At 33.8% G+C, this 22,955-nt stretch overlaps 2 protein-coding genes and 2 long non-coding RNA genes across 8 annotated transcripts in view; 2 read left to right on the top strand and 2 right to left on the bottom strand.

Moving 5' to 3' along the window:
• Positions 1–22,428, top strand: part of LOC111619144 (activating signal cointegrator 1 complex subunit 2-like) — a 90,300-nt gene extending 67,872 nt beyond the window's left edge. For 4 of the 5 annotated variants that reach the window (XM_023360819.1, XM_023360823.1, XM_023360818.1 and 1 more), the window contains 8 exons: positions 13,083–13,232; positions 16,786–16,889; positions 16,968–17,078; positions 17,228–17,425; positions 20,418–20,499; positions 20,574–20,691; positions 22,002–22,152; positions 22,235–22,428. In XM_023360819.1, the coding sequence (XP_023216587.1) occupies positions 13,083–13,232; positions 16,786–16,889; positions 16,968–17,078; positions 17,228–17,425; positions 20,418–20,499; positions 20,574–20,691; positions 22,002–22,141 (903 nt within the window). In that variant the 3' untranslated portion in view covers positions 22,142–22,152; positions 22,235–22,428. The remainder of the gene's footprint in view (positions 1–13,082; positions 13,233–16,785; positions 16,890–16,967; positions 17,079–17,227; positions 17,426–20,417; positions 20,500–20,573; positions 20,692–22,001; positions 22,153–22,234) is intronic. The other variant, XM_023360822.1, reaches the window with a different exon arrangement.
• Positions 819–1,407, top strand: LOC111619147. Its single transcript, XR_002755698.1, has 2 exons — positions 819–1,244; positions 1,319–1,407. It is a non-coding gene; the product is annotated as an uncharacterized LOC111619147 (long non-coding RNA).
• On the bottom strand, positions 5,236–11,648 carry LOC111619145 (polypeptide N-acetylgalactosaminyltransferase 3-like). The gene is made up of 9 exons (XM_023360825.1): positions 11,348–11,648; positions 10,943–11,217; positions 10,687–10,867; positions 10,232–10,401; positions 9,963–10,170; positions 5,994–6,164; positions 5,814–5,931; positions 5,557–5,743; positions 5,236–5,485 (listed from the first exon to the last, which is right to left on the bottom strand). Exons 2-9 carry the CDS (start codon positions 11,202–11,204, stop codon positions 5,328–5,330), a joined length of 1,455 nt encoding a protein of 484 aa, XP_023216593.1. The 5' UTR covers positions 11,205–11,217; positions 11,348–11,648; the 3' UTR covers positions 5,236–5,327.
• On the bottom strand, positions 22,419–22,800 carry LOC111619148. The gene is made up of 2 exons (XR_002755699.1): positions 22,663–22,800; positions 22,419–22,600 (listed from the first exon to the last, which is right to left on the bottom strand). It is a non-coding gene; the product is annotated as an uncharacterized LOC111619148 (long non-coding RNA).
• Positions 22,801–22,955: the final 155 nt, after the last annotated feature.

Genomic DNA, 22,955 nt, shown 5'->3' on the forward strand with positions numbered 1-22,955 from the left:
AACTGGAATTCTTTCGGATAACTGACGTTTCGGATAACCGACTTTCGGATAAACGATGCTCTACTGTATATATATATATATATATAATTTTATGAAAGAAACAAAAAAGAATGAATTCACACTATTAAATAGTTGAATTTACAATATTAACCTGGCCGGTTCCATGGAAATTTTTCAATAATTGAAAGATACATGCATGATTTTTCTCAAAGAATTCTCAGGAATATCTGCAAATTTGAATGGTTTGGACAGATTTTCTTTTTAATATAATATTGTATGCTACAAGTATTTCTTTTTTTTAACTTCTTAATGGGTTTAATTTTGATGTATTGGCAAATAAAATCCATCTGTGCTGTTCTTATCTGTTTGTGTAAAACAGCAATGAAAGAAAAATACATCTTACGATCATACAATATATAATAACAGTTAACCAGACAGGGTGACCCTGGAACCAATATTGTTTTTCCTTTCTCTTAAGCTTCCCGCTTTGAGTTTGATAAATGTTTCCAATTGTTCTTTGGCTTCTGCAAATTTTCAATTGCTAAGTAACCTTCCTTGGCATCTATCTCACAAAAAGGAACAAGTATTGCAGCTAACTTGCTATTATTTTGTCAGCAGCATTTTTATGGAAAAATGCCTTTTTGCCAAAACAATATTTTGCAAAGTTTGCAAATTATCAAAATAACAGTATCTAAACTTTTTTAATACAGACCTATTACTCATTTTTCTGTTAAATTACTAATTTAAGAAATAAGAACCAAGAATGGTTATTGTACTCATTATTTCTATACATGCTTTATTCAGATAGTATGTTTTGAAGTGACCATAATTACATGGTACATTTTGATTGCATCACTTTTTGCTACATAACACATTTTCTTTGGGGCATGGATTTCTGCTGCTTTTTTCAAATTAACAAAACAGGATTGGAACTGAAAAGTACATTCCATTAGATGAGCATTATATAGAAAGTTATATAAATGCATTTTTTCCAGGGACATCTTAGCACATTTTGAACATAAACTCAACATACTGTTTTAGTTGTACAAACAATATAACAGTAATTGAAATACCATAAATTTGCTTGTATTGTATTTAACCATTTAAAAAATTTATTTTGAATTTTGTCCAACAAAGCTGTAATTACATCTTTATTTTTTAGACCCATTAGGACGCCAAGGGTATTAGAAAAAGGCGACTGTTCCGACGATGATAATTCGTCTCCCAGTATTTCTGAAAAATCCGTATGTACAAATAAATTTTGAACTTTTTTATATGTAAAAAAATTACATTGTTAAAAATTCTTCTAATTTTATAGGAACAAGCAAGCAGTAGTATACATAGGATTGCAGACGAATTTGTTGCAAATCCAGCAGAATTGCGGAAGAAAGAAGAAGAAAGAATTCAGGAAATGAGGAGACATCACGATGTTAAAGGTAAAACTTGAATAAAAATACATACATAACATTTAGTTTAGTATCCAGTAGATATTCTTTATCTAAGGAATGTTTTTGCTCCATAATGGGATGTAAAGCAATTTTAGAATTAAGTTTAAATTACTTCAGGAATGCTGATGTAAAAATAAATGATCATCATCAGTAAGTGGATTATTTAGAAAAAATTTAAGCATTCATACATTTGTTTTTGTAAGAAAGACTTACGTAATTACCCATTGCTCACTTAAATGTGTACAGAAGATTAAGCGAACTTTTTTTGTACCATAATATGCAAAGCATTGCTGTTTTAATCTTATCAACTATATCACTTAAATGCCTAACTGTTAGAAAGTACATGTATTGTGATCTCTCTAAATCTTTCAATCAGATTCATCATAAATATCTTAACTTTCATCAACACTTCTTTGTCTTTCCAATTTGGTACAAACTCCTTTTTGTCTCATCTTACTGGAATCACCATATCAGAACTTTATTTCTCAATATGCCACAGAGTTGCAGGAGACTGGAATTTACAACATGGTAGTATTGTTTGCAGGTATAAAAATGTGAAAACAGGTGAAAACCGAAGGAGATATTTAAGTTACACTCCTACATCCATAGGCAAACACTCCACATATCAGAAGCAACAGCATCTTTACACCCACAGAAATTCGTGCAACTTTCTATAAAGTACATGTAATATCCATAAATGTCGCAATTCACTTCACTTGACATTTTTTTAAATTCAAAACAATTCTTTGCAAACAATGTTAGTTATATAATCAAATAACTATGAATGATCTAATTATTTTTTTAAATTTATTTTTTCTTACTATGTATAAATAAAGCATGGTCATTTTAAAATATGGAGAAAATTAATAGAAACCTTCATCTTTTGAAAATCAGCAGCTGATGTTTAAGCTGCTTAAAGCCAGTCTCTTGGATACTGTTTGTTGTGTAGGTGTAAATTATGTAATGCATTATGTAATGCACAAACTATTTTATTATGTAATGCACAAACTATGTAATTTGGCATTATGTAATGCACAAACTATTTTATTTTTTCAATTTTAGATTTTTCCAATATCCAATGTATTTACTATTATTTTTCTTATGGCTTATCATATGTGGAGATCAAATTTTTAGATTTTGGTTTTTATTTAACATTAAAATACAACACTTAACTAAATTTTACAATAAAATTCATAGCCTGTTAATAAATATGTATATTTATTAATAGGCTGAATTTTATTGTAAAATTTAATGAGGTATTTTATTTTAATGTTCAAATTCAGATTTTAGTTTTTATTTGTCTCTGTATGATAAGCCCTAAAAGATCAATGTTCCCTCTGACTACTGTTTCATTTTTCTATAAGTCTATTCTACTCAATATTTTGTTTCTGAATCAGTGAGACCAAGGTAGCTTTTGCGTGTATATCTGCATATTTTAATTGTACAGAATGTGACTGTGCATAGGATATCTTTATTTCTTATTTCAAAAAATAGTCTTCATTAAAATAGCTGCAAATATTATTGCAGTCCTTTTACCTTTTGCACAGTAAGTGTCAAAATGTTAATAAATAATAATACAAATTTATAAAGAAAAGTAAAATTAGAGTTGAATTTTTATTTTTAACAATTTTCAAAATTATGAAGGTTTAAGTAATTTTTGAAAGAAAAATAACTTTTATCTATGCCCTACTAATTGTACAATTTTTAAAAATGAAGTTACTGTATTATCTATGCTTGTATACTGATTTTTTATGCTAAATTTCAGAAATCCTTGTTTGATATTTTGACTTTATATGCAATTTTATGCATATCACATGACACACGTGCTATGTATCACATACCTCAATTGACATTTTTATTGCAGCAATTTAACATGTTATTCTTTTTTGTTTCTTTCATAAAATTATATACAGTAGAGCGTCGGTTATCCAAAAGAATTTCAGTCGGCAAATTTAAATTTTTGCTAGTGCTGTGGCGCTGCAATCTTTGGCTATATCTTGGGCTACTCCAATATTTTTTTGTTGATGTGTGTNAAATTAATATAAAAATGACTTAAATTTAAAAAATTTACTTTAATTTTTTGGTCGCATGTTCCCCTATCCCTATTTACTCTGTTAAAATGATCTCATTTAACACTATTTCGTTTAGTGCTTTGTTGTCTAGGAATGCATCCCCCGTATTAAGAGGAGTCTTACTGTAGAACATTTATTTGGCTGTATATACAGTAGTTTACACATATAACAAATTGAATATAGCTTTCCAAGTAAATTCATTAACCAAATTAAGCTATAATATAATCTATATCAAAGTATAAGCTATACCAATATTAACCAAAATCAATATGCTTTTTTTTATTATATTATCTATAAATTGGGAATCTCATCATACACATCAGTGGTTCCAAATCTTATTTGGAACCACTAATGTGTAACATCTAAGTACCCCTTTCATGAAAAGGGGTACATAGATTTTCATAAATTCTAAACATCATAATGTGTTTATTTACTTTATGGTGGATTGGAAAGTTTATTTAACTAATTATTAAATTAGTGGATAAAACTTAATAACTGCTACATTATCAATGAGTTTTAATTGTTAATTTGGAACTGAAAGTACTACAGCACTGAATTAAAACAATTGAATTAAAATGTGCAATTATTTATTGTGACATTTGTCACAATGCCAGTCTGCAATTTTTCAACACTGCTTTCAATTTAGTAGTCTTTTCCCTGTACTGTACATCATATTTTTCCTGTTAGGTAACCAGCATGATTCCATTGTTATCTAAATCCACTCAGAAGAAAATTTTTGAATTGAACTAACAACTTTTGGTCTGAACAAGATCACATATAGAAAGGGCCTCCTGCCCCAAGCTTTCTGGTCTTGATTTTCACTCCATTTTCTTACAGCATTCAAGTTACCAACTTCTAAAGATTTGAGTGTAGAAAATTTAAATGGCATAAGTATAAATTGAAAACATACTAATTGAAAATTCAATTTTGCAACCATTTCACATGTATTTCTGCATACTTTTTTTGAAAGTGTTTTGCATATCTTAAGGTATTCATCTCACAGGTTGGGAAACAGTGTTCTACATCAGCGCTGTCCAACTTATCATAGCCCGCGGGCCATATTTTCTTCACCAAACATTTCGGGGACCAAGAAGGTTGATAAACCACATGACATTTGCATACTGCTACGGTTCAGTAAGCACTAATTGGTCAGCGAGTCCGATGTTGACGCTATAAAAAGGCGACAGTTCGACACACCGGATATACGTCACTCTCATCCAAGTTCGACTTGGGAATTTTTTTGTTTAATAATAAACGTGAATTCTTCTTCCTGGAAAAAATAAGACATTCCCTGAAAATAAGACCTAGCGCATTTTTCAGAGCAAAAATTAATATAAGACACTGTCTTATTTTCGGGGAAACACGGTAGTAAAATAATTTTAATANTAGTTCAAAGTGTGTATACATTTTTTTGAAGCACCCTGTATATAAGTAAATAAAGTAGATTCGTTTCGATAAACGAGCATGGGCGTAGCGAGGGGGGAGCCTGGGTGGGCACGGCCCCTCCCAGGGAACCTGGTGCCCCCCCAGGAAATCACAGCCGAAAAAGTGTTGAGTCGATTTGTAAACACCTAAAGCTAAAATAAAAGTTTTGAATACTAAAAAAAAGGTGAACGGCTTGCTCGGTGCCCAATAATGAACAATAATTTGAAATAATTCAATTTTGTGTCAGGTTGGCCTCCACTAGGCCCCCCATAACAAAACTCTGGCTACGCCCATGTAAACGACGCGTGGTTGAAGGTGGTAGGACGAGTGCAGCGACGGTCGTCGAATTGGCGGAAGAGTTTACCGCGGGCCCACGGAGAATTTATATAAATCGCACCTTTCCGAAGAATCTGTCGTCGTCGGGGAGAAAGTGTTCGGGCCAGACGTTTGTCAAATACCAGCGAAAGTCGTGGCATCCCAGTCTTCGTCTCAGCGATTTTCGACTGGTCACGTCGATGGATTTCCTGATTTTTGCCGCGTCTGAAAACAAAGGAAAATTAATCCGGTCTCTGCCAAGAACAAGGCTGGGTGCCAGTGATAAGCGCGCTCACCGGGATTGGTTTTGAAGTAGAAGTTACTCCACTCGTCCATCCACACTTCGGCCGCTCTGGCCAAATTGGAGTAGAGGACGGCGGCCACTCCTCCGGGTCGAGGGAAGGTGTAGGGAGACGACCTTCTGAATAGATGACCCACGTGGGAGCAGGGGACGATTTCCACGCTTCCTCCGCACTGCCACACCTGACGAAAGAAAACGCCGTTTTAATTACGTCGCGCCTCTCCGGGATCCTCCCCGCCGCCCGCTACCGACTCTGAAGGACATTTCGATGTTTTCTCCTCCCCAGATGTCCATTTGTTCGTCGTAGCTTCCGATTTCGTAAAAGTAAGACCTGTCGACGGCGAACAGACCTCCGGCCATGACGGGCGTCCTGAAAACAAAGTCCAAACATTATTTTCTTACCCGCGCCTGGACGTTACCACGGCGGCTTACCTGAAGGGTTTGGAGGGATCGTCGCTCCGCTTCTTCAGCTCCCTGTTTCCGATGGGATACCAGCGATAGTGAAGTTCCCAGTTGAAAGCTCCCCAGTGCAGTTCGAAACTTTTGACGTAAGCGAAGGTCTCGTCGTGAATGACGTCTATCACGGGACAGGCTACGGTTTTCCTGTAACAAAAGGACGTCCTTTCCTCGTTATTTTAAGATTCAAAACGTAAAAGTCCCGTTTAAAGATCATTCCGCGTCAACCGCACGAACCCCTTCCGAATTCAAACTCCACGGTAATGGTCTTAAAATCTGCAAAATACTACATCCGAGCGTTTTGTACTTTCTCGCATCGAAACGATCTCCACATGGCGGTCTCTTCTCCCGAAAAATAGTTTCGGACGGTGACAATAGGTATTCGAATTGTATTTTTCTGACGGTTGATACTCTGATCCGTAATGTTTGTTCCGTGGTTCCTGCAACTACCAATTTAATGAATTAGCAACCTCGTGGTCGAGGGGCCACTCCCGATCCAAAACCAGGCACGGGTAATGAGTTACTTAATCCTGGTTCCTAAGCCAATATAAAGGTCTACTCCGACGGTGTTAAAATAAGTTTAATATTAACACTACTGCCTGTAACTTTACTGTCTGCCTTGCAGGAACTGGAAGAACATCAATTATGTGGTGTACTATCACCCAGCACTGTATCGTTCCTAGCTGGCCAGTGGAAGGGTTAAGCCGAGACCGTGGTTAGATCCATCCATTATAACCGTCGTAAACACCAGCGACACACTGGCTGGGACTGTGGTCAGATATTTTCAAATCTAGAACGGCTTCCTAATCAATAAAAAGTTTTGAAATAAATGAAATCGTATCATCTAAAACTGCTACACGAATCGGTTATTTCTAATAGGATTAAATTGGCAATTATCCCGCCTTCCTACAATTTCGGCATAGCTTGCTTGTCTCAACATCTTTTCTTGGGTACAAAGAAAGCCTTAACACCATCGTTATTTTTATGGTTAACCCTGTGATTTATCGATAGCTGCAAACTAGCTTTTCTTGCTAATCGTTTAATAGTTCTGTGGATACCGTAGCGGGATAACTTACCGTGACTTGTGGCAAAATCTTCCACTCGGCTCGAATATACAAATTTACAAAGTTCGTAAAATTCTACTGACCCGTCGATCCATCACCGAAATAATATACGTACTTCAGGCCTGCAAAACGCTCTTTGAGATACAAAATGGCTTTTCCCAAAAAAATTGTGCCCAGCAACAACTGTCGTCTATTTTCTTAGTGTGATCTTTTACAACGAAAGGGCAGTTCTCAGCAAAGTCCATCAGAATGACTAAATCATCTATTGATATTTTAAATTTCTCCTTTTACTCTTAACGATGGCTTATCGAAATAAATATTTGGTCAGCCAGCTCGATGGAAAATTCTTTAGTGGTCAAAGTTCTCATTTCTGCTTAAATTCAATAACCTTCTCTGGATCGTAGTCCGCGAGCTGCTCGGTCAACTTTCTCGGGATTTTCGTTGCCTGGACACTTCGCATCTGTGAAGCATGCAATTCTTTTATTCTGTCACAACTGGCATTAGCGTAACGTACTGACGAACACTACAGACGCGCGCAGAATGTCTTCCCGAAGATCTTACTGCCACACGATTTAGAACAAAGCCCACAAAACTTATTATTAACTCCGTATTTCTCGCGATATCCGGCATAAAGTTAAGTTGCAAAGAATTGGGCGCTTCTGCCGGTGAATTTTTTCTTCTTCTCTAATTCTCATCGATAGAAAGCCTCCTTTCCCGGGACAGAGACGTGAGAACGCATCGTAAAATTTTCCATCTGGACACCTCACCACCTGACAGTATTCTATGCATTTTTGGAAGAGACAACGAGCATCCACACTTCTGTTTTTAGCATTCGAGCTTCTCTTACCATTCGAAGTGAAATATTAAACTAGAGTAAAGCGGTAAGGAAAAGTCCGATGAATTTTACAACAATATAATGCTAAAGGAAAATAAACCAAACTACTCTATTAACATTTTATTATATGTCCTCCCTGTGTTTATTTTGTAACTTCTCGGACCATTTTCTTTACCTTCGACGGATTGCCGGCGTGCTCCATCGTTGTCTTTTAATCATCGTCGTTGCGTGGAAGCCGGGTTGCCGAACTTAGTGTACGTTTGAAACAAAAGGAGGGGAAAATACGAGTTCAACTTTCGAGGACGAGGAAACCAATGCGTTTCTCGCGCGTAACGCGCAGGAAATCCGTTTCCCTCTTCTGCATAAACTGCATGGAGTGTGCGAATTCTGATTCCAAAAGTTCTCTTTCGCCCGTTTTTTTCTCTCGTCTGCATAAACTTAGCCTTACACTCTGAAACTGAAGTCAAAATTTGTCTGTCCTGAGCGTTTTGAAATTTTTAACTTTGTATGTTGCTAGATCAGCTTAAACAAAAATCATACTTTAAATTTTACTAAAAATGTATTTCATTAATTTTAAAGCCTCCAGAATGTGCAGTTTTATTTACTGCATAATCACGTTTCATTGGGCTGCAATTTGAAAAAAATTCATAGACCTATAAATTCCCATTGTCGTCCGTCAGTCTGTCCTTCCTTAATCTTGAAAACGGTGTTAGATAGACGAAACTCGAGACCAGATATGGAAAGCTCGAGGGAAGGAGGCTTCGATTAACATCGGAAATCACGTGAATTCAATTCGAAAATTTCCTCCGAATGGAGTTACATAGCTGACCGGCGCGACTCTGTTGTTATCAGGAAAAGTATGATGTATAGGGGCAAGACACTACTAATTTCAGATGGAGAACATATAGTTTAAATTAAATAAATTAAAAATTACAGTTCAGCATTGTGACGATGTCACAATAAATACTTTTTTCGTTTCTTTTCTTTTTTGTGAAAAACAAGACCTCGTAATATAAACAAATTTTCTCTAAAATCTGCTTATTAAAGTCTGCTCTTCATTTGAATAATCCTTACCAAACTTCAATCTATTCTTTCTAAGTAATGCGCTGATGTGCCTGACACTTTCTGACACCTTTGATTCCAATCGTGTCCCCCACATCCTAAAGCGGGACCCCCGACTAGGATCGTTGGATGGGACCACGATTCCAATTGTGCACCGCTCTTCTTCCATTATTATACTTAAGAAACAAAAAATACACCATACAATGTTGAAAGTTGATATATCTAACGAATAAAAAACAAGCGCAATATGGAATATTTCGAAATCCGAGTAGACCCATTTGGAGATATTCGCTCTTCAAAACTGGTAAGGCATTATTTTTGCTTAAGCGCATATCTGCAAGTTGAGAAGATCGAGGCTTCTCACTTTATGCCAATGACGACACCCGCGTAACAATCAACAGAGGATAACCACGCTTCAGAAGTCGTAGGTTGCTAAAGTACAAATGCAAAATTAGGCTGAAAAATGTGACTAACACCGCCGATTTCGCAGGAAACATGTCCCGTCACCAAATTTGAAAATGCGTGCTCGCTTCAATGACGCGCAATATGAGAACAGTCTATTCGTGCCAGGTGCGCGTGAAAAGTGGAACGATCTCCACATGGAGGTATCTATATGGGAAAATACAAAACGTTCGGAGGTACTGTTTTGTATCTGGGTCGATCCCTTCCGACTTCGTTCAGAATTGGAGAGGTCGAGCGTGGAGGTTTGCGGCACGAGTCTAAAGAGGATTTTTAGGATTTACATAAATTGAACTTCCTTTTTCCAGAAATACCCCGATAGAAAGCGGACACTGGCGTGAGAATTTGGTCCCCGTTTATTTCGTTAAATATCCGTCGGTAAGTTATCGTACTAGCGGTATTCGCGTAACTTTGTAAACGTGCGTACCGCTAGTATACGCACGTTTACAAAGTTACGTGCGCGTTTATTGTATCGTACCGGTTCTTCTGTAAGAATATAATGCTTAAGATTTCGTGGAAACTCGCCTGTTTTCCATTATCCTGGCAACTAGAGGCTCCAACCATCCTTTGGTGCACTCGCAGTGAGCGTCTAAGAAGGTTAGAATCTTGCCCTTGGCTCGACGGGCGCCCAACAATCTGGCTCTCACCAGCCCCGTCCTGTTTTTGGCCCTAACGATTTTGGTGGTTACGGGCAAACTAGAAACGTATTCGTCCAGCGGCCTTTTGAGAAAACCTGCGGTAATTTAAATAAAAAATGACACCGGGCGACAGATCTTCGGACGCGTTACACTTACTCCTTTCGCTGGCGTCGTCCACTAAAATGATTTCTCTCAGCAGCCTCTTCGGAGATCTGCTGATGATGCTGTGCACCGTTCGCAGGAGGGTCGACCATGCTTCGTTATGAAAGACTATGACGATGGTAACGTCTTGGGATTCCAAACCCGAATATCTCTTCTCTCTGCAACTAAAATCTTTCTTTGGTTCTTTTGTCGATTAAGATTGTGGTTAAATTAATAGAAACTTAAGGAGATTTGCAATTAATTTCCAAATTAATTTACGCCACGGTCCAGAAGTCAGCCGTCTTTTGATCGCTCCATATACAGCCGGAAATGCCACATTTAAAAAAAGTTATGGTTAATTATGATTTCGATATAATTGTCTTTCGAAGGCCGGCCGATTTTTGGGTCACCTCGAGTTTAGTAAAAGTTAGAAAGTGTCGGAATTGTAATGGGAATTTCCAGATTCTTACCTGACTTTCCGAACGTCCGGTAGAGTCCTGTTAACGGGTATGGCATCGCTGACCATTAAATTAAATCTATTAATGTGAAAAAGTGTTTTCTCTCTCTGTTTATCCACCTGAGGTAAATAAACGGGTTGCCCTCGGCTACCGAACGACCAAATGGGGTTGTAATTATTTGCGTTTAACATTTCTAAATTAAATATATATATATATATACTTAAATTTATAATTTAGATGGTGCCTACAGACGACGACGATAATTTACCTTTTGTCAAATTGGGCGTAATTTCCCAAGGTAGGGAATTTCCTAAGTAGTGCCCCACGATGACGTGAATGCCACGCTTGTCTATGTATTCTTTTTGTCTCTTATCATTTCTCAGCACGATCATCACGTCTTCGTCCACTCGAGGATCGTCTCCGCGGTTACCTTTCATCGTCGTAACCATGACCGTAACGACGACGACGATCGGGACGGCGACGATCAGTGACGTTAAACGTAAACGTCGACGACATCTCGATCGACGCATCGCCTACGAGGCCCTGCAAGAATCCCAGTAAATTTGGTAAAAATACTAAAAGAATTCGCGTGTAAATTAATGTCGAGTAGTGTCCGATGCACCCCGCACCGATTTAATTGTTAAAAAAGTGTTGTATTTATATAAAAACTCACGTTTTTTGGGGTGTGTTTCTTCTATCCAAACATCTCGACGACGGCCAGAACTCGTTACGTAGGTAGGTAGGACCCGTTCGCCTTACAAAGGAACAGGTACTACTAACTAACCTACTCGTACCTGTACATTCGAGTTACGGCCGAGTGGAATGAAAGAATACCGACAAAGTTTTGTTGCATGCGATCCGTCAACAAAGTCCATTTTTAACGTTCCGGTTCAACAAATCATTCGACCGTATTTGTAAGCTTCTCAGAAAACAGAAAGATTATTCGGGACAATTTTTGAAAAATGACCCAATTCTCGTATAGATTTTCATCTCGTATCAAAACACGCGAATTTAGGGAGAGTTCATTGTTACTTTCGTGTGGGACAGGAAAAACGTTCGTGTTTCTTCTGACAAAATCATAAAAATTCGAATTTTCTCACCCGAAAATGCTATAAAATATTCAAAATAAGGTTATTTTACGTCTAAAAACCAATAAAAGAAACAAACAAAAGTAACACCGAATTTCCTTTTACCGACTTTAATTCTAATGTTCGTTAATGTCGCCATCTATTGACTAAAATTATAATTAATTTNGCCAGTTGGACAGCGCTGTTCTACATGATTAGGTTGGTTACAGAATCTCATATATAAGCTGACTTCTACACCTTGCATATATTCTATTTACCGTAAAAGTTTATACATATGTTGGTTTCGAAGACATGTATTTTCAGTTGTGATAATATCTTTGCTTCTTCAGGATCCAGCTTAGTCATATTATCTTGGCAGCATATAAGATGACATGCATCTTCTGTTCTGTTCTATTGCATTGTTAATGCAGTATCTTTTGATATCCTTCATTACAATCTACTCATGTTCCTTTATGCATGCATTTAAAGGCCTGACTGTTGCTCATATATATTTGAATATGGTGCAGAATTGGAATCTTTTATGCCCTTAGGATTCTGCATGGATCCTGTTCACTCCATCTACCAACTATTAAGGAATGACACTGATGTAGACAATGGGATTCTCAATTTATAGCTAATATAATAAATAAAAACATAAAGACTGGTTGATGTTTGTGTTGCTTATAGAATGCATTTACTTGGTAAGTTTCATTCAATTTATCTCTATAAACTATTATACATTTATTTCATATATTTTTGTTTTTATTTAATTTATTTTGTATTTAATTAATTCATTGGCAGCTGTTTTAAATGGTGTAAACTTAAATGTTCCAAAAATAGAAGATTTTATCTGTCAACTTGGTTCAAATTTGTAATATGTTCTATTGAAAGCCATTAAACAGTTTGATAATTTTGATTTTCTGTAGCCTAAAGATGGCCTTTAAATAAATAAGGCCAAAAATGTTTCTGATTAAAGTTTTCTGCTGGAAATTTATGGTATATTGCACTAGAAAATTTACAACTATCCCGTTTACAATATTATATGATAATAAATAACAGTTCAGTATAATATTTCTGAAATTATAAGATTTTGCTCTATATATATCATAGAATATATAACTTTAGAAAAAAAACATGCAAACCACAATGAGTTAGTTGCATTTGGTAGTTGTGTGTTTGAAATGTCAGAACCAGAAACATTTTTGCTGACTAACTAGTAAGAGTCAGATTTAGTGATGCTAATCTAACATTTATTGTAAACAAAGGACAAATTTGTGAACATCAATTCCATGTAAAACAAGACCTATTTTAGTATATATGAAATTAACAAATTTTATACAGATTCCAGAATCTCTTCCAAATTCTGAAATATGCAGTGATTCAGTATTAGATGGTGCTTGTGCTACACCAAAATTGGAAGGTGTTGAATTGGATTCTTTAGTAACTCAAGTTTTAGATGTTCTCGGTCATTTAGGAGAAGGATTTGTAGAGGTATTTTATAACTATTTTCTAAACTTTTTGTCAAATCTTGGTATTTTATAAGTAATGAAAATTTAAAACAGGTATATGCAAAAATGTAGTTAAAATATTAGATTTTAATCCTATTTTAAGACAAAGGAATAATGTAATACTGTATATAATTTTATATCATTAATGCCTTCATCAACTCAATACAATCACATTATTTTTCTGATTTAAAAGTTAGCAATTTAAGGACACTTTTTTTTTTAAATAATAATAATACTTTACTTGAAAATTCTTATAACTTTCTTGTCAAATTCTTATAAATTACTAATAACATGAATTTTTTTCAGATTCATTTGCCAGCCTTTTTATTTCAATATATCTTGATCATAAATCTTAATTTTCATATATGCAAATATTTTCATTAGGAACACAAACTAATTAATACCAGTTTCTGTTGGAGGATCCCATAAATTCAAATTTGCTGTGTATAACAATTCATTAATTTATTTTGTTGCACAGTTTCCTTTAATGAATGTTCTTTCTGTTAAGAAATTATGCAACAAAAGTATTTAAGATATAAAAACTAAGCTTTAATGCTTGATAATATTTTGTCTAAAAATTTAGTTTGTAGTTTTAAATTAAGATTTTATTTGTAAAAAAATTTAATAATTTATGACAGACTATGCAATACACACATGTAATTTGTAGTTTCTGATTATAAATTTGTAAATATCTACTTGCAAATTAGTTATTAGATAATTAAACTAAATGATTAGTTTGTCAGTGATTGTCTTTTTATAAATAAACTAGAACTTTTCACAATAGTTATATTAATAATAATAATCCTACAAATATTTAGGATTTCAATAGGCCAAACCTACAGAACATGTACAAATAAAGACTAACAAAAGAACACAACAGCAGACTGAACTCAATACTAACAATACAGCTGAATGCAAAACACACATTTAGGGACAATAAACATGTCATCCCAGTAGCAATGTATTCATTTGAAGGATATTCATATTTCTACATTGGACAACTTCCATGTATATTGTAGGCCACTTCATAAAATTTAGATAGTATGATTACAGCATGCTGAAAATTTGTGTGCATGGGATGCAAGAAATAATACTTGTCATATAAATGTTTTATATTCTGTAGTGCTGACCCAAAATTGGTCAGCATAACTACTGAACTACTAAATATACTTGTTCTTGCAACAATTAACAGAGTATATGCTTTAATTTTCATCCATAAAATTTGGTTAATTTGTCTGTGTAGCTGTGTTCATTGTTTGGTGAATAGATAGATACAGTCTACAAATTTATAATTTATTTAAGAGTTTAGATAAGAGTCCAAGATTCTTGATATTGAAATGAGTAGACAGTTCATTTATAACTTGAACAAGCTGTAAACAAATCAAGTGTTTGAATTTTAACAAATATGGATATATCATCATCATAGATGAATAATAATAATAAGGTTTGAACAAATAAATATTATTAACCAGCCAAAACAGTACCTAATAATAATAATAATAAAACACAGCAACAAGATCATATACTGGCATTAGATTACATTTGAATCAAGCTCCCCAGGAGCTTGATTCTAATGTAATATACAGGATTGTGTAAGATATTGGTAGATCCAAGAAGTGTAGCTTTTTGCATTTTGCAGGTGGTGATTTTGCAGATGTTCAGTGTTTTTTAGATGCTGGTGGAGATTTTTTGGTATAGCACCTAGTGTGCCAATCTCCTCAGATGTATTTTGGCTGGTTTGTACCAGATTTGCTGAATTTCAATCTTCAAATCTTGATATTTTGTGATTTCCTCTCCCCCTGTTCCTTTTCTTTGATTCTGCTGTTACCTGGTATGGCTATGTGAATTATCCATATTTGTTTCTCTTTAGTGATAGTAATGTCCAGTGTGTTGTGTGCCAATATCTTATCTCTTTGAATTTGAAAATCCCATAATATTTTTGTGTGACTTTTTTTTTAATCTGATGTTCCCACCAGTTCTTAGAGGCAAGCAGATTTATTATTATTATTATTTATGTACATACGTACATAAATAAATATAACTATCTTGAGCAGTCACATTATACCTTAATGCCATAAGAGCTGAACATAATTCATAATGACAGCATCAACCAGACTGTTCAAGCTGTAAATACAGTAGAGCATCGATTATCCGACCCCCCCCCCGATTAACCGTCACATCGGTTAACCGACCGTTCTAGTCCGCAAACTTCAAATGTCCGCTAGTGATGTGGTGCTACAATATTTGGCTATGTCTTGGCTACTTTAATATTATTTTTGTTAAATTTTTGCGTGTTTTAGCTGGCAACACAGCTCGACCATTGAAGGAAGGCCAGTATTTAAACGAGACTTAATTTTCTAATTATGAGTGGTTGTTTGTTTTGTGGTTAATAAAATAATTTAAAAATAATTTTTAACGACACAATAGCGACGATTATTATTTTTTTAAATTGTTAGGCTTAACATTGATTAAAATTCAATGCGAAATTGGTTAATGGCGATATACTATTTACATGGGATATACTAATAATGTATTTTTTCCTTCTTTTCGGTTATCCAATTTTTTCAGTTATCCGACCAACCTGAGTCCCCAATTGAGTCGGATAATCGATGCTCTACTGTAGTCTTCATTAGTTTCCCTTTATTACCTTTTACTGTATAACCATCAGAATTATGCATATATAACTTCTTATCCCTACAAATATGCACACTTTATATCAAAGGTCTATTCCAGTTCTCTGACTGGATCCTTGTCCATAAACTTTATTTCAAAACAAACAGAAAACTTGCATTAACATCATTTTGCTACATGGTTTGCTTCCTTTTCCATGCACTTGGTTCATTGTTATGCAAGCTTCTTTATGCCCTCAGAATAGAACATTTTTGGCTGAGCAATAAACCACATATTCATCACTTCCTTCACTTCTTGGTCCTAAATGAATAGATAGCCTTTAATGCCTCTTTGAGTGAACTAAACATGTTATAGTCCAAAGTGATGAGATTGGGATTCTACAGAAGCATCCTTCTGTAGAATCATGTAGATGAGTCATTGTTTCAAACTTGAGTTTCCAGAGGTGTCAGCAATGTGAGCAGCAGTATGTAGATGGCCATTGGCATTCATCAATGCCATACCTTTCAACACTAGTCCTCAGTGTTTGCTTTCAATTTGCAAATTTTAGCCTTGAAATTGAAAGTCTTTGGAGTGCAGTCCTTGATACACCTTCTGACCACAAAAACAGCTTATTGGTTATTGCTCTTCTTTGATGTACACAAAGAGAATAACCATGATTAATGGCAGTGATAATTGACATAACCTAGCAGCATCAATGCTGTGCAAAATGACAGTGTTGCCATAGAAGCACAAATTGACCTGCACTGTGAATAATTGACTTACCATTACCATTGTATTTATTAATTATCCACAGTGCAGTTACTGTATATTTGTGTCTCTCTGGCACACTGTCATTTTGCACAGCATCACTATGCATAATAAATTAATATAAATAAGTCATATTTGTTTATTAAAAACATTTGCAGCAATGTTTAGAATACTACAATTATGATGCAGAAAAAGTGATTAGTGCATTACTTGATGATACTCTTCCTAGCAGTTTAAACAAATTGGATAGATCAATGAAAAGGTATTTAGATATTTATTTGAGACTTTGTGGAAAGTATTTTAAAACATCAATAAAGTTTAAAGTCTTTTTATTTTAAAGTACTCGGAAGTCGTCCATTCTTTCCAGTCGTAAAAATATATATGATAATGATGAATTTGATGTATTTTCAACTGATAAAATAGATAAAAGTAGAATTCATAAAGGCAAACGGTAAGTTCTACAAAAAAAAAATAATTATTATTCTGTTTTATTTTAAAATTATTTTATTAATTAAATAATCTAAAAAACTGAAATTCAAAAAATCTTAATTTCCTGATTTTACTTACTCATATGTTTGTTAATTATAATTATTGTTACAGAGAAGATAAACTTTTAGATATAAACATTGTTCTAAAACAAGATAAAAATGCCTCAGCTTTAAGAGAAATATATCAAAAATATGATGTCATAGAAGAAACAGATGACACTTTATATGAAGATGAATATGATGACACATATGATGATAGAAATCTTGGACCTGAAGAGCCACCTTCTCCTGATGACATGTTATATAAAAGGTAAAATTGTTTCATATTTAGAAATAAAAAAAAATTAAAGTAACACTAACAAAATCTTCACTACATGTTATCTTAACATTATATTTTGACCTTAGACACTTTTTGAATTGATTTTTATAATAAAATATATATTTGTTGAAAAAGCAAGTTTTTATGAACTTGTTTTTAAAATTTAAATATAAAATAATATTCATAAATATCACTTAGAAAACCAAAAATTCAGTTCATAGAACAAAACATTTGTTTTCCTTCAGCATCCAGTGTACAGTATGTTTATTACTAAAATAATAAAATTGTATAACTAAAAGATATCCTTATATAAAAAAAAATTAAATACAGTAGTAGAGACTATTCTAACCACCTTATTTTACTCCTAATGTTTCACTTCACTTGACATTTTTTTAAATTCAAAACAATTCTTTGCAAACAATGTTAGTTATATAATCAAATAACTATGAATGATCTAATTATTTTTTTAAATTTATTTTTTCTTACTATGTATAAATAAAGCATGGTCATTTTAAAATATGGAGAAAATTAATAGAAACCTTCATCTTTTGAAAATCAGCAGCTGATGTTTAAGCTGCTTAAAGCCAGTCTCTTGGATACTGTTTGTTGTGTAGGTGTAAATTATGTAATGCATTATGTAATGCACAAACTATTTTATTATGTAATGCACAAACTATGTAATTTGGCATTATGTAATGCACAAACTATTTTATTTTTTCAATTTTAGATTTTTCCAATATCCAATGTATTTACTATTATTTTTCTTATGGCTTATCATATGTGGAGATCAAATTTTTAGATTTTGGTTTTTATTTAACATTAAAATACAACACTTAACTAAATTTTACAATAAAATTCATAGCCTGTTAATAAATATGTATATTTATTAATAGGCTGAATTTTATTGTAAAATTTAATGAGGTATTTTATTTTAATGTTCAAATTCAGATTTTAGTTTTTATTTGTCTCTGTATGATAAGCCCTAAAAGATCAATGTTCCCTCTGACTACTGTTTCATTTTTCTATAAGTCTATTCTACTCAATATTTTGTTTCTGAATCAGTGAGACCAAGGTAGCTTTTGCGTGTATATCTGCATATTTTAATTGTACAGAATGTGACTGTGCATAGGATATCTTTATTTCTTATTTCAAAAAATAGTCTTCATTAAAATAGCTGCAAATATTATTGCAGTCCTTTTACCTTTTGCACAGTAAGTGTCAAAATGTTAATAAATAATAATACAAATTTATAAAGAAAAGTAAAATTAGAGTTGAATTTTTATTTTTAACAATTTTCAAAATTATGAAGGTTTAAGTAATTTTTGAAAGAAAAATAACTTTTATCTATGCCCTACTAATTGTACAATTTTTAAAAATGAAGTTACTGTATTATCTATGCTTGTATACTGATTTTTTATGCTAAATTTCAGAAATCCTTGTTTGATATTTTGACTTTATATGCAATTTTATGCATATCACATGACACACGTGCTATGTATCACATACCTCAATTGACATTTTTATTGCAGCAATTTAACATGTTATTCTTTTTTGTTTCTTTCATAAAATTATATACAGTAGAGCGTCGGTTATCCAAAAGAATTTCAGTCGGCAAATTTAAATTTTTGCTAGTGCTGTGGCGCTGCAATCTTTGGCTATATCTTGGGCTACTCCAATATTTTTTTGTTGATGTGTGTTTTTTAGCTGGCCGCACTGTTTACAGTAGGCTTAACATCGACGAGAATTTAACTCAAAGCGACATGCAATGGAGAAAAATTTCAACATGGGATAGGTTAATGAATTTTTCGTACATAATCGGTTATCCGAAAAATAAGTTATTCGAACAACCCCAGTCCCCAATTGATTCGGATAAACGATGCTCTACTGTATATATATATATATATATAATTTTATGAAAGAAACAAAAAAGAATGAATTCACACTATTAAATAGTTGAATTTACAATATTAACCTGGCCGGTTCCATGGAAATTTTTCAATAATTGAAAGATACATGCATGATTTTTCTCAAAGAATTCTCAGGAATATCTGCAAATTTGAATGGTTTGGACAGATTTTCTTTTTAATATAATATTGTATGCTACAAGTATTTCTTTTTTTTAACTTCTTAATGGGTTTAATTTTGATGTATTGGCAAATAAAATCCATCTGTGCTGTTCTTATCTGTTTGTGTAAAACAGCAATGAAAGAAAAATACATCTTACGATCATACAATATATAATAACAGTTAACCAGACAGGGTGACCCTGGAACCAATATTGTTTTTCCTTTCTCTTAAGCTTCCCGCTTTGAGTTTGATAAATGTTTCCAATTGTTCTTTGGCTTCTGCAAATTTTCAATTGCTAAGTAACCTTCCTTGGCATCTATCTCACAAAAAGGAACAAGTATTGCAGCTAACTTGCTATTATTTTGTCAGCAGCATTTTTATGGAAAAATGCCTTTTTGCCAAAACAATATTTTGCAAAGTTTGCAAATTATCAAAATAACAGTATCTAAACTTTTTTAATACAGACCTATTACTCATTTTTCTGTTAAATTACTAATTTAAGAAATAAGAACCAAGAATGGTTATTGTACTCATTATTTCTATACATGCTTTATTCAGATAGTATGTTTTGAAGTGACCATAATTACATGGTACATTTTGATTGCATCACTTTTTGCTACATAACACATTTTCTTTGGGGCATGGATTTCTGCTGCTTTTTTCAAATTAACAAAACAGGATTGGAACTGAAAAGTACATTCCATTAGATGAGCATTATATAGAAAGTTATATAAATGCATTTTTTCCAGGGACATCTTAGCACATTTTGAACATAAACTCAACATACTGTTTTAGTTGTACAAACAATATAACAGTAATTGAAATACCATAAATTTGCTTGTATTGTATTTAACCATTTAAAAAATTTATTTTGAATTTTGTCCAACAAAGCTGTAATTACATCTTTATTTTTTAGACCCATTAGGACGCCAAGGGTATTAGAAAAAGGCGACTGTTCCGACGATGATAATTCGTCTCCCAGTATTTCTGAAAAATCCGTATGTACAAATAAATTTTGAACTTTTTTATATGTAAAAAAATTACATTGTTAAAAATTCTTCTAATTTTATAGGAACAAGCAAGCAGTAGTATACATAGGATTGCAGACGAATTTGTTGCAAATCCAGCAGAATTGCGGAAGAAAGAAGAAGAAAGAATTCAGGAAATGAGGAGACATCACGATGTTAAAGGTAAAACTTGAATAAAAATACATACATAACATTTAGTTTAGTATCCAGTAGATATTCTTTATCTAAGGAATGTTTTTGCTCCATAATGGGATGTAAAGCAATTTTAGAATTAAGTTTAAATTACTTCAGGAATGCTGATGTAAAAATAAATGATCATCATCAGTAAGTGGATTATTTAGAAAAAATTTAAGCATTCATACATTTGTTTTTGTAAGAAAGACTTACGTAATTACCCATTGCTCACTTAAATGTGTACAGAAGATTAAGCAAACTTTTTTTGTACCATAATATGCAAAGCATTGCTGTTTTAATCTTATCAACTATATCACTTAAATGCCTAACTGTTAGAAAGTACATGTATTGTGATCTCTCTAAATCTTTCAATCAGATTCATCATAAATATCTTAACTTTCATCAACACTTCTTTGTCTTTCCAATTTGGTACAAACTCCTTTTTGTCTCATCTTACTGGAATCACCATATCAGAACTTTATTTCTCAATATGCCACAGAGTTGCAGGAGACTGGAATTTACAACATGGTAGTATTGTTTGCAGGTATAAAAATGTGAAAACAGGTGAAAACCGAAGGAGATATTTAAGTTACACTCCTACATCCATAGGCAAACACTCCACATATCAGAAGCAACAGCATCTTTACACCCACAGAAATTCGTGCAACTTTCTATAAAGTACATGTAATATCCATAAATGTAGCAATACTTTTTCTAAAGCTCTAGAGTTATTTGGTACGAATATCAAAAGTTTGGTTATAGACATTTTCCTAAGGTATCCTCCGAGATTGGAATTACGAGCGATTGCCTGTGTTTCCTGGTAAATGCTTTTTCGTATAGGAGACGCGGGAGGTTTGTATTTGTGGGAAATATACAAAGGGGAGAAAGGATGCAGTTATTAATCCTGGTCGACTGATAATACGCGGGCTAAACATAAAAACTATCCGGAGAAAATACAACAGACTATCGGGAATGGGCGTTTATTACTCTGGTCTAAACTAAATAACGAAATAAAATTGAAAGAAGCTTCCTTTTCCGATTATTCGTATAGAGACGGTGACGAGTAATCGTCCGTCGCTCGCGTACTCTTCAGAATATAAAACAATTAAAAATAGGTGAAAAAGGTTCTCCAGTACGGAGCCGAAAACATTCCTTAATTATCCATCCAACAACGATAGTATAGCACGTTTGCTTCGACGAGGGTATCGAATTTCGTACGTTTTGGCTGTTAACAGACGTTGTAAACTGATATTCGAACCCCTCGACACGTAAAAAAATTTAATTTTTCTCATTAACAGGAAAACCTCGCGGCCAGGGCCAAGACAAAACGACGTTACGGAATAGGGAGTACAAGGAGAAACACAAAAGTAGCGTGGCCAATCACAATCGCAGATTTCAAAGCGATAAAAAGCGGCAGAGAGGAATGTTTCCTACATAGTCTTTAGAAAAGTAATTATTTTCCTTCCTTAAATTTACCTTTATTTAGAAAAATAAAATAGATACCATTAACGTTCGTTTCCGTACGGTACAGATTCCCGACGAAAGTGCCATCGAAATTTCGACAGTTTTCTTTCGACTTAATCGTTACTTTTTTTTTTAATAATTTTAATTTTTTCGAAGCATTAATTTATAAACCCAGGAAAAGCAAGAATTCTATTTTTATACGGCAGAAATTAGTTCGTATCGTTGTTTAAAAAGTGGAAATAAATTATTTATAAAGTTTGATGGTCTTTATTTACGAATACAAAACGGCTCGGAGGAACAGAGACTAGGACTTCCACTCGACGGGCTCCAAAAGCCATTTCTGCCCGCTTTTCTCGGTACACGGTCGGAGGACGAGAGCGTCGGCGTTGAGGTCCAGGCAGAGTTTACTGTTGGCGTGCACGAACCGAGACGTCTGAAACGGATAAACGTTACCCCGGTGCCGCTAAAAGACGGTTAGGTTAACCGCGTAATTACCTTTACGTCGTATTTCCACTTCTGTCTGGCAAATTCGTTACACGCTAGGATCATTACGGTCGCGTCTTTTCTCTCTTCCGGAGAATCTAGACACACCGATTCGTCCATCATGACGTATCCGTCTTTGGTGTACGACACGTACTGAAAACAAATAGCTCCTTGGTTAATTAATAAATTACTTTTTTTACCGGTATCCGAACCACCTGCCAACCGGTAAGTACTTTCGGGCCGTCGGAACCTTTCTGGAAATTACACCTCCCATTTCGACGGTTTTACTCGGACGATTCGTCGTT

Source organism: Centruroides sculpturatus, unplaced genomic scaffold, assembly GCF_000671375.1.
Source record: "Centruroides sculpturatus isolate CEXI.00-Female unplaced genomic scaffold, Cexi_2.0 scaffold87, whole genome shotgun sequence".
NCBI lineage: Eukaryota > Metazoa > Arthropoda > Arachnida > Scorpiones > Buthidae > Centruroides > Centruroides sculpturatus.